The sequence below is a fragment of the Xiphophorus maculatus genome, chromosome 19, assembly GCF_002775205.1.
Source record: "Xiphophorus maculatus strain JP 163 A chromosome 19, X_maculatus-5.0-male, whole genome shotgun sequence".
Taxonomy (NCBI): domain Eukaryota; kingdom Metazoa; phylum Chordata; class Actinopteri; order Cyprinodontiformes; family Poeciliidae; genus Xiphophorus; species Xiphophorus maculatus.
In genome coordinates, this window is record NC_036461.1 from 17,751,498 (window position 1) to 17,763,349 (window position 11,852).

Sequence of the window (11,852 nt, forward strand, 5' to 3'; positions counted from 1 at the left end):
AACAGACTTAAAAAAAAATACGAAATACTACCTGAACCAGAGGTGTCCAAACTTAGGCCCGAAAGCCGTTAGAAGGTATAATTTTGTGAGGTCCTCAAGAATGGTTCAACTTTAACCTGCTAGCAAATGGAGTTGATGTAGTGGGTCGCTTCTTTGTATTGTACTACAATAAATCAAGCTGCATATGTACCACATTTTTAGGAATTTTTTTTTGGATAACACTAGAAAATTATCCAATATTTGTCTTGCATTACAGTGTATCAATCTATTGTCTTGTTTGTTTGTTGTCTGGGTACATCTCCTTTGATAAGATATTAATTTACATGTAGACTTCAGACAGACAGATATGAACACAAACACACCCTGACGTAATCTGACCTAGATTGCCATAGAGTAAAAATCTTTCATTTATATGCAATAGTTGTGATTTTGTGTCTAAATCTGAGCAACGTACATTAAAACTGAACCATGAACTCATCTTTTACTGTCTATTTTGTCACCTATCATTTGCTATAAATTTCCTTCCCCATGCCAAACAGACAATACATCACTAAGGTCAAAGTTCAGCTACACAGTAAAAAAATGCTGTGTAGGCCATCTTGGGCAAGAGGTTTGCGCTGTTGCCACAAGCTTCATGTTTGTCTCCATCTATTTTGTATCGAAGCTTAAAAAAAAGCAGAAAATGTTCTCCGTGATACATTTTCAACTGTTTGTTACATTCAGTCTAAGAATGGTGAAACGGCCCCTCGGTTTGAAATTTGGATCAAGTACCGATCGTTTTATTTACCAGCTTCAGTGCAGCTATGATTTCTTGCAGCGGTTATATTGTTCACAACACAGAGAGGTACAATCTCCCCTTTGACTCGCTAACAAACAATAGAAATCTGTTTGGAGTGCAAATTTTTTTTCTTAGTTTGTCTGTCTTCAGACAAAATAAGAAAGGTTAGTTTCTTAGGTCTTCATAAAATTTAATAATGGGTGATATGACTTTCTGTCCAGGGCGGCACAGCTTAGGGGGAGGTCACAAAGCCAAAAAAAAAAAAGTTATCTATTATTCCACCCTGATTGTGTTTTCTATTACTGAATTGTATAGTCAGTCAATTGAAATGGGAGTCCAACTGTAGTGTGAACATTGTAAATAAGCATACTGTTACCACTATCAGGATTCTTCTATTAATCTCTTCACAACAAAAATGGCAAAGGATCATCAGCTTTTTCTTTCAGCATCTTTTTATCAACCAAACACTTTTATAGTACATTTCAGCTACACAGCAGTTCAAAGGATTTACATCATAAGAACATAAAAAAAACCACCATGATAATTAACATTTACATGTTGTCTTTAGCCATCCCTTTATATTTTTCTAGTGGTTTATGTTATTTTCCCATGGATTTCTGTTATTACTATTTAACTATCTTCCTTTCATCGTTATTTTCTGATACCCCCATTTGTTCAGCATCCGCTGTTGTGCTGTTAGCTGGCAGCACTTCACCTTATACACCTCTTCTTCTTCTTCTTCTTCACATGTTGATTACTTCCATTATTAATAGTGTCCAGACGGTATTTAGCTTCTTCGAAGAAGAGGTTGAATGATGAATGATTCATCTGCATCCTCTCTCACACTGATCTGGACGTGATCCTGATTATGTCAGCATTAAAAAGATTGTATCTTGACGATTTTATTGTCTCTCTCTTTTTTTTCCCCCACCCATTTGATATCTGTTTGATTGTCTACCGGTGTTTGTTCTGGATCCTTCTTTTCCTCCTCCAACCTAGATTCACGTGGGGTGACAGTCAACAGTGGGTCAGGCGTTATATTTCCAGCGATTTGATTGGCTGAGGGTCAAAGACATGTTCGTGGAAAATTTGGACCACTAAAGTCATAAAATGAAGGCGATAAATGCTTTTGTGTGAACTCTTCCCATCTAGTCTGCCAGAGGATGTAAGTGTTGTCACAGAGGTATGTAAGATTAAAAAATAAAAAAATAAATAAAATCATGCAAAATATGCATGCACAAAATCGTTGTGAATATAATTATTATAAATACAATAGCAACCAAGACGTTTCCCCCCCCCCCATTTTTTTACTAATACAATTGCAAAGAGCAATACCCTTATCCCATGTTTACTGCAGTCAGCGAAGTTACATAGGAATTTTCCACTCTTAAGATTATTTTTACACTGTGGAGTGGAGTGGGAGGGAGTCGTGTTTTCATCCTCTTCTAATCGCCTTTCAAACCACTTTGTTTAGTTCCGCATAATTATGATGAATAAATCAGAATGATTTGTGTCTCCACGTTGCAATTATTGGATGACAGTATTATTTTTCTTTGATAACCGGTTGGTTTTTTCCTGAGACCGGCGCATGCACCGCCTTCAAAGCTAAAATGGAAAACAATCGATGCCTAACATGCATTATAAGGCAAGGGGATTGTGTTAATGCGTGTTAAATACATCTGCACCTGATTTGCATATATCCTGCGTAGTTTTCTACATGTGCTGTGAAGCAGATCAGAGACAGCAGCTGCACATGTATTGCACGTGATATGGTGTTTTTGTTGCTCATTGGCAGGCGACAGTCTCTACTTGGCAGTAATTGGTCAGGAAGAGGCGTTCATTTTGTAAGATCTTTTAATACCGTTATTTAACAAAAATAAAGTGTCAATAGAAATTGTCGAAGAAAACCCTGAAACAGTGAAATGGTAAGTGTTACTTCCACACCCTGTTTATCTTTTGCATGTGGCTTAGAAGAACCGGGGTTAAAATTGGCACAATGATATAATTTTTAATGAATGTAAACATAAATACAATTATTTGTCATTTGCAAGACATTTGGTTGCGTCAAGTAGCATGCATTCGAAGTCAAGTATTTGGTATAGCTAACAAATAATTAAAAGATGACAAAATGTTTTTAAAGTGTAGAACTTTATTTTTATGTCAAACATTTCTAAACTGAAATAAAAAAATCTTGCCATCATTGGTGTCATACATTTTGTTTATAGGAGAAAATGCTGCTTGGAATAACCTGGGTCAAAGTAGGAAAAACAATTAAAGCACCGCCAACTGATAATGACTGTCAAGATGCAAGGCTGAATCGGTTATTGTCAACATGGACCTTTTTTTTTACATTTATGACTTAGTATTCATACATGCAAGCACTTCCAACTGCATGTAAGTCTCCTGGATTAATACGTTTGCATTTGAAGGCACAAGGACAGCAACAAAATGCAAAAAAAAAAAAAACAAACGCCATTAAGGCTATCATTTGGAGCTTTAACAAATGCTTTATTGGGTTATAAAGTGATCAAATCCAGGAATGAATTACTAAATTGTGCAATGTGTGATTCTACAAACAGCCTTCAGTAGACCCACGCCAGTGGAACATTTTCTTTTCCATCAGAACCCTCTAGAATGGAATATTTCTGACTTGTGCTGCGGTCCCTCCTCTAGGATGCTGGGCTTCAGAGCAGCGCTCCCATTGGTTGACGGTGCCACGCGCTAGCCTTTTGTCTGCAGCCACGCGCCTTATATAAACGGATGGGGGCGAGCTGGTTGGGTTGAATCGGATGAGTTCGACGTACTAAGAAGAGGAGTCCGCTAGCAGAGACAACCAACGGAAGCCACTCGACACTACTTCGCGACAAGGACTAGAACTTTCCAGAAGAATATCCGACAACGACACTAGAGCTGAAAGCTTTTTCTTACCATTGGAAGAAGAAAAATAGGTTAGTTGGAGAGTGTGTTTCTTGCTTAGCGGACGCTTGGAGCTAACAGGAAGTGTTTCATTGCAAATTGTAATAACATCTTTGTTGCTTTTCAGAGTCTGCCGCCATGTCCGCGAGCATTCACGTTAACAGCCCCAATGTGAAGTACACAGACACGCACATCGAGGCGCATTACTCCTACCAAACCACCTCTGTGCGTCAGGAGGGGAACAGAGTGACGGTCAGTACAACTATAGTCATGAACACCGACTCTGCCATCACAGTAAATGTGCGGCTGCGCACAGACTGCCGTCTGTCCTAGTTTCCGTAGCTGACGTCGGTCTCTGTGGCATACAGGTGACCCCGCGCAGCACCGAGATGACATTCCGCACCGAGCGGCGTGTTCCCCGGCTGGGCGTGATGCTGGTGGGCTGGGGAGGAAACAACGGAACCACCGTCACCGCCGCTGTCCTGGCCAACAAGCTGGGTCTCACCTGGAGGACCAAGAACGGAGAAAAGGTGAGCGGAGGGACCCAGTTTGAAGTGCAGAAAATATAGAAAAAATCAGTTTACACTTTAAAGTTGTTATATTTGAGATTAAGAGTAATATTATTATAAGAATATAATTATGGTAGGTTCCAGTTAATTACACAAAATTATGTGTGAATGTTGATGATATATATAAAAATCATCAACTTCTTGTTCCTCCTTATTGGAGTGTTCATTCTCAACTATCAGAGTTCCTAGATATTTCCCATAGAAGGGCATGGATATGCAACACTACCCCCGGTGGCCAAGTCTGGTGTTCTCCTTATAAAACCAAATGTCTTCGGGCATGCCATGGTGGCATAGTGGATAGCACGACCCACATTTGGAGGCCTTGAGTCCTCAACACGGCCGTTGCGGGTTCGACTCCCAGACCCGACGACATTTGCCGCATGTCTTCCCCCCTCTCCTTTGCCGTTTCCTGTCAGCCTACTATCATATAAGGGACACCAGAGCCCACAAAAGACCCCCTGGAGGGGTACAAAAAACCAAATGTCTTCCTTTATGTGATGTAACATAGTTTAATCTGACCTGTAACAGAATTAACTCACTTACTTTTTTGCCTTTTCTCTCATCTCTATTCCTTTAGAAAGCAAACTACTATGGCTCCCTGCTACAGGCGTCCACTGTTTGTCTGGGGTCAGGGCTGGAGGGAGAGGTCAATGTGCCATTCCGTGACCTGCTGCCCATGGTGCACCCTAATGACATTGTCTTTGATGGTATGGAGAACCCCAGATATTCCGCTCATGGGTTAACCTGAAACACCTCAATGTGTTTATGTGTGAGAGTGAAGACAGGGAGACTTTTGTTAGGAAAACCTGATTTTAAAGCTGTGGCTTGAAAATCCAATGGAAAGCAAGTTAATGTGAACCAGTGCTGGCTCAAGTCAAAAGCAAATAATCGCACTGCTTAGGGCCTCCAGGCCAGCAGGGGGCTCCCCAGATAGAAGATTTGTGTTTTTGAGTCCTTTATTTTCACTCAACTTTGTAAACAAAGAGCTTAATTTAAAATATTTCTTGAAGTTTCATTGTGAGTAATACTTTTTTAGTATAAATTTTGCATAGTAGATGACAACCTAGATGAGTATATTTGTGTTTCAATGGGAAACGGTAAATTTAAAGTCTACCAACTGCTACCAAATGCTGGCTCTGACATGAACTAATGTTCATATCGGAACATAGAGCATAGTGACGTTTCTCTAGTTAATCTGTGTTGTAAAAGTAAAAGTCCTTTATTTTTGTGATGGATCCATGTCTTCAGGTTGGGACATCTCCTCACTGGATCTGGGCAGAGCAATGGAGCGAGCGCAGGCACTGGACTGGTCCCTGCAGGAGCAGCTGCGACCATACATGAGCAGCCTCAAACCAAGGCCTTCCATTTATATACCCGAATTTATTGCAGCGAACCAGGAGAGTCGGGCTGACAACGTCCTCACTGGCACCATGGTGGAGCAGGTAACGGATGCTGCCACTCCCCTTTTCTTTTTGTTTTTGATCAATTTTAGCTATTATTTGTGCCATTTTATTTAAAAAAACGTAAATGATTTTCCAGATGGAGCAGATCAGAGCTGACATTAGAGACTTCCGTCAGTCCAGCGGCGTGGACAAAGTCATAGTTCTGTGGACGGCCAACACGGAGCGCTTCTGCGATATCGTCCCGGGGGTCAGTGACTCAGCCAAGAACCTGCTGGCTGGAATCCAGGTGAGAAAGAGCTCTATGCGAGGTTGCATTGAGCAGGTTTGGTTTGAAGTCTTCAGTTCTCTCATCTGTACACTTTTCCTCCTCCTCAGGCTGGAGCTGCAGAGATTTCTCCCTCCACTCTGTTTGCCGTGGCCAGCATTCTGGAGGACTGCGCCTACATCAACGGCTCTCCACAGAACACCTTCGTCCCCGGGGCCGTAGAGCTGGCCATACAGAGAGGCGTGTTCATCGGTGGCGACGACTTTAAGTCTGGCCAGACCAAAATCAAGTCAGTTCTGGTGGACTTCCTGGTCAGCGCAGGCATCAAGGTAAGATTATCCCTTTTTTTTCTTTTTTAGAAGGATAGTAATCCAGGAAAAACAACAAACAAAGCAGATTCAGCAGCTTTGCTTCGTCTTGACAGCCTACGTCCATCGTCAGCTACAATCACCTCGGCAACAACGACGGGAAGAACCTGTCTGCTCCTCAGCAGTTCCGCTCCAAGGAGATCTCCAAGAGCAACGTGGTGGACGACATGGTCCAGTCCAATCCTGTGCTGTATAAGCCTGGGGAGAAACCTGACCACTGTGTGAGTGAAATATAAAAAGCACAAACTCACACTGGAACGTTTGTGTGAATACTCACAGTGAACCTCTGCCGCGTCTCCCTCCTATGTCAGGTGGTGATTAAATATGTCCCATATGTGGGAGACAGCAAGCGTGCCATGGATGAGTACACATCCGAAATAATGATGGGCGGGCTCAACACCATCGCGCTCCACAACACCTGTGAGGTTAGTATCAATGCATTTCAGCAACAAAACCACCATGAGATTCAAGTGGAAGCAGCCTTACTGCGGAGAGGCTCAGGAGCAACTGATCCTGATGATAATCCATCTTTTTAAGCCTTAAATCTAATACAAAGAGACACATGCAGGTCACACACTGTCTTAGCTCATTCTGCTACCAGATGGAAACAGAAGCACAACATCTAAGTTAAATTTGCAACAATTTGTAGTTGTTCATTCCAAAACTCTTTAGCTAGGGGACTTTTATAGGCACTTGTACTAGATTTTGTTAGAGGCAATAAAGTAAATGGGAAAAAGTCAAATATACACTTTTTGATGGTATTTTTAAAATTTGTATTATTCTAAATAGGGTAAATTAAAGACAGTGGTCTTGGTTTGGGATATTTTGACTTTGTCTCCCTCTAGTGATTAAAAAGAAAAAAGGCGAGCATTTCTGCAGAATGCCTTGCTCACACCATCAGACATCTAAATAGCTTGATGTGAGACATAGCTTTTCTAAATTTAACAGCTTAATTTATTACAAAATACTACTCTAATTTGAACTTAGTTATTCATAATAATCAAGATAAACTAAGAAAAAAAAACACTTTGTTTTGACGCAGTTTGACTCAGCTTTAGTTTTCAATTTTCCTCTTTGAATCTTAACAGGACTCACTCCTGGCCAGCCCGATCATCCTGGACCTGGTTATCCTGACTGAGCTTTGCCAGCGAGTGACAGTCAGGCCTCAGGGAGAGGAGGACTTCCAGTCCTTCCACAGCGTCCTCGCTCTGCTCTCCTTCCTCTGCAAGGCCCCCCTGGTCCCATCAGGGACTCCTGTCGTCAATGCCTTTTTCCGCCAGAGAGCCTGCATAGAAAACATTATGAGGTATGCAATCCTTTCAAATGAGAATGTGTTTTTTTTTTCTCTCTCTAGTGAACTTAACGGTCCATCCAACACGAGAATTATAAGTTCTGACTGATCTCTTTTTGTTCTTGTCCAGAGCATGCCTTGGTCTTCCTCCCCAGAACCACATGCTGCTGGAGCACAAGCTGCAGAGAAACTTCCTGACGGCACACTCAACCTACATCAACAACGATGTGGCCACACTAAAAAAAGCCGCCCTCGCCAATGGGAACCATACCCCTGTACCACTGAAAAACGGCATCTACACACACAAGAGCGACACGGCTTGCGCTATGTAACGGCAGATATTTCACTGAACGGACTGCTGCAAACTTTAATGAATTGTTTGAGATGATCAAACACCCTGATTGATCAAATTTTGATCCAAATATAAAAAGGAATTAGCTAAATCTGCTTGAGGGTAGAGACCACAGTTGTTTAGAAATGTGTGGAAACCACACACGGTAACTGACCAAGACTTTTGTGTGCACCACCTTTTTAACATTTCACTGTTTGTAAATTATTTAATGCTGTTTTTATGAGTTTACCATGTTTTAATTGAAGTAGGTTTTCATATTTAGAATGTTAACGCACAAATGTACTGTATATATCTGAAAAATAGATGTTTAATATAGGTACTGTAATGCTTCTACTTGAATAGACAGCTTATAATGTTGAAAAGAGGGAATGTTGCATTCACTGGTTTTGTGTTGACATCTTGTTTCTGATGTATTGTAGAATTTTTAAAGGTTTTGTGTGAAATTGAGTATTTTACAATAAAATTAGAATTTTTAGGTTGAACATTAAGTTTTTGTTAAATTTATCCAGTATCTCATGTTTGGTTAAATGTTTTAACAGACAGGCTGTACTTAATGAGTAAAGTAAGCAATTTATGATCTGGATTTTATTTAAGAGTTTCAGTAAAGTTGCTAAACATGCAAGCTACACTTTTTTAGACTTTAATATTTTATCATTAACAATTATACATTATGTTTTATTGGTACAACAATTAAAATCCATTCTAATTTAAAAAATAATAAATGTGTTTTTATTGTGACAAATTGTTGCATATTTGCACTTTTGATCATAAGGACAGATAAAACCAGAGGTGTGTAATTAAAAAATATAATTTTACAGCTACTTGACCTCAGATGTTCAAAGTTAAAGGAAAATTTTATTTCTCATATTTTTATCATGAAAAGACAACCAGTTACCTGAAACTTAAATCCTTCTGTCACATGATTAAGGAAACAGCCACATATCCCATTTAATCACCAAATTTTGTTCTAATTGAACAAGAATTGAAAGCACACATACCCAGAATGTTGCTTTAATTCTTTCATGCATATTTCAGAAATCTTTGTATCTCCCATTGCAACCATTCAGAGGGTGCCTAAACGCTGCCTATTTCCACAAAGAAGGGCTGACGAGCAGGAGCTTCTTAAAGTGACAGAGGCATATTTCAAATGGTCAAACTATGAAGTAAAATTTCTTTTAAATCGTATTTAATATAGTATTTTATAACAACTATTTAGAAAATACATGTTACCCTTCTCCCCTTTAAAAAAGATTTGAGATTTATGAAAGCTTAATGAAGAGCTGAAGATGGAATACTATTTTTAAACAGTTTTTCTAAGATCATTAATACAACCATAAAGTATATAAGGTTCAAGCTTAGACTGAATCATTTGTATGAACTATAGATTCTTTATAACTCAGTTTGGCTTTGTGAAACCCATCTGGAGCTGAAACCAGATTTTTTTCAGTCAGGTACGACACCAAAATTATTGTATGTGCAAAATGAAATATTTCTATCTATCTATCTATCTATCTATCTATCTATCTATCTATCTATCTATCTATCTATCTATCTATCTATCTATCTATCTATCTATCTATCTATCTATCTATCTATCTATCTATCTATCTATCTATCTATCTATCTATCTATCTATCTTGTTCTTTACTGTCATTATGCTGACAAATTTCAACAGTGCGCTATTATTGTATGACGCACTGCTTCCTGCTTCCCGACCGGTGCTCCATCACTTCCGCTGCCGTTGCTGCGACACGGGACGTCAACAGCGATGGCTGACAAGGAGAAGCGCCGGTCTGCGGCTCTTCCTTCGGGGATGTCCTCGGGCAAAGTCGTCAAATCGGACAGCGACAGGGAGTTCCTGGAGCAGGCCGGCGTCGGGGACCTGCTCCGCGGGGCCATCCTGAAGATGGTCGAGGCCAGGTCGGATGATCCCATCGGGTTCCTGGCCGACCACTTCTGCAACCTGGCCTCGGTTACGGACAGCGGGACGGCTGGATGCGGGGATGAGGACCAGCAGCAGCAGAGCGCCGGCCTTGCGGGCGCAGGCGCACACGAGCAGCAGCGTCTTAACAGGGCGCTGTGGCACCTGCGGCTGGCGCATCACTCTCAGAGGTGTGGGCGGATTTTAGCGCTCACTTTTAGGCACCCGTAGATACCAGCATTTGTCAGAAAGGATTACTATTCATCAGGCTACATTAGCTGATTTAGAAACACTTAAAAATGTATCGACAATTTTACAAATGCATATGTTTTTTTTCTTCAAATGTATTCATTTTACAGAAACATATTGCAAAGTATAATGTCATGACTTTATGCGATAGATCAATACAAACTATGATTAGTTCTTATATTTTTATGTATTTATTTGGAAACAGTAAGAGAAGGAGCTCATGAGTCAAGTTTATTTGCTTACAGCACATTTTCAGCAACAAGGCCGTTCAAAGTCCTTTACATTATAAGAACACCATACATACAGACGATGAAATAAGATGCTTGACCTGCATGCAAGTTTGGGAGAAAACAAACACTGCACCATGAACACCCCACCTCAGCAGTAAATACTGTGGTGGCAGCGATACGCCACCACGATATTTATTGTGTATTTTTTATTTTTTAGAAAAAAAACATGTTTACTTTATCTTCTACTTTACAAGTAAGCAGTTTTGTGTTGGTCGATCACATAAAATTGTAATTAAAGACACTGAAGCTTATGGGTGTAATGTGAGGAAAATGTGAAAAAGTCCAAGGAGTTTTTTTTTAGGGATACTGTATTGTCATCCCAACAATTTCATGATGAAATTAGTATAATAAGTTAGTATAGCCTACTGGCAGTAATGTCTTTGAAAATGTCTGTTTACTGAGCTTATAATGCTATTTTTTCAGTAAGACATTTTAGCACTGTTGTCAGAAAGACCTAAACACTTGATTATTCACCCAGCTATAAAACATCTCCCTGGTCTTATTTGCCCTGTCTCGGAGATTATTGTTTTTCTGTAGCTGCTGGGAAAATAACAGTCAATACGCATCATTAAAAACAATAAACTAAAAAGAGACATTTTTCTACACATTGACCGTATGGTTTTTCTGTATTTTAGATCAGCTTTCAGCAACAATGTTCGTGTGGCCTACGACCTCCTGAACCTTAACGGGTGTCTAAGTCAGGCAAGTGAGAATCCGGAGGGCCCAGATGGTTCCCTCCTTGTCGTCCCTCCTGACGCAGAGGGCAGCGGGGGCGTTAAAGGAGGCCTCTACATGCAGACTCTGGAGTGCCTCTGCAGTGAAGGCGGCGTCCCTGCCTCGACCTCCGCCCCGCTCCTACGACGCCTCTGTTGCCAGGACCACGAAGCTGTCCCTTACGATGTCTTCCGTCATGGCGTGCTCACCTGTGCTGTTTTCTCGGACTACATCCGGCAGGCTCAGAGGCTTTACGCCGAGGTGTGCTGCCCCGATGAGGGGCCCGCCTCCAGGGCGCTGTGCTCCGCGGTGCTTGGGACCTTAAAGGAGGCGCTCGAGACCTCCCAGGACTGTGACGCAAACTGCTTCGTTAATGCCAACACTAAATCTAGTGCTTGTTTGGAAGCAAATGCGAAGGCCATCCGCTACTTGGAGGCCAGCGCCAAGATCTCCCCACACAAACTGGCGCAGGTGATGGCCGGAGCCCAGACCAGCGGGCCTGGTGGCAACATGGACGCAAAAGAGTTTGAAAACGCAGCCGCAGACCTGTTCATTGCTCGTGTAAAAGTTGTATCCTAGAGGTACTTAGATATCACAAATGTACAGCAATAAGCAATCCTTAGATTGTATTCATCTCTAACACACATCTGAAAACTCCAGAATAAAAACAAACCTTAACACTAACAATAAACTCAGTAACCACAGTAAACACTTTTGGTGACTTCTGCTATTTTAT

The 11,852-nt window shown here is 41.0% G+C and overlaps 2 protein-coding genes across 2 annotated transcripts; both read left to right on the forward strand.

Moving 5' to 3' along the window:
* The first annotated feature begins 2,612 nt into the window (after positions 1 to 2,612).
* isyna1 (inositol-3-phosphate synthase 1) lies at positions 2,613 to 8,385 on the forward strand. The gene is made up of 12 exons (XM_005798349.3): positions 2,613 to 2,703; positions 3,452 to 3,726; positions 3,822 to 3,946; positions 4,063 to 4,224; positions 4,841 to 4,970; positions 5,512 to 5,705; positions 5,803 to 5,952; positions 6,042 to 6,260; positions 6,356 to 6,520; positions 6,611 to 6,724; positions 7,388 to 7,605; positions 7,721 to 8,385. Exons 3-12 carry the CDS (start codon positions 3,833 to 3,835, stop codon positions 7,920 to 7,922), a joined length of 1,668 nt encoding a protein of 555 aa, XP_005798406.1. The 5' UTR covers positions 2,613 to 2,703; positions 3,452 to 3,726; positions 3,822 to 3,832; the 3' UTR covers positions 7,923 to 8,385.
* Positions 8,386 to 9,645: 1,260 nt separating this feature from the next.
* On the forward strand, positions 9,646 to 11,814 carry tpgs1 (tubulin polyglutamylase complex subunit 1). The gene is made up of 2 exons (XM_014468526.2): positions 9,646 to 10,054; positions 11,038 to 11,814. Exons 1-2 carry the CDS (start codon positions 9,711 to 9,713, stop codon positions 11,693 to 11,695), a joined length of 1,002 nt encoding a protein of 333 aa, XP_014324012.1. The 5' UTR covers positions 9,646 to 9,710; the 3' UTR covers positions 11,696 to 11,814.
* The last annotated feature ends 38 nt before the right edge of the window (positions 11,815 to 11,852 follow it).

Bases quoted from the DNA above. Each gene is read 5' to 3' on its own strand.
- isyna1 (XM_005798349.3), top strand. From the start codon at position 3,833: ATGTCCGCGAGCATTCACGTTAACAGCCCCAATGTGAAGTACACAGAC. The intron at 3,947-4,062 runs GTCAGTACAACT...TGTGGCATACAG, and splicing joins AGGAGGGGAACAGAGTGACG to GTGACCCCGCGCAGCACCGA. The intron at 6,521-6,610 runs GTGAGTGAAATA...CTCCTATGTCAG, and splicing joins GGGAGAAACCTGACCACTGT to GTGGTGATTAAATATGTCCC.
- tpgs1 (XM_014468526.2), top strand. From the start codon at position 9,711: ATGGCTGACAAGGAGAAGCGCCGGTCTGCGGCTCTTCCTTCGGGGATG. The intron at 10,055-11,037 runs GTGTGGGCGGAT...TCTGTATTTTAG, and splicing joins CTGGCGCATCACTCTCAGAG to ATCAGCTTTCAGCAACAATG.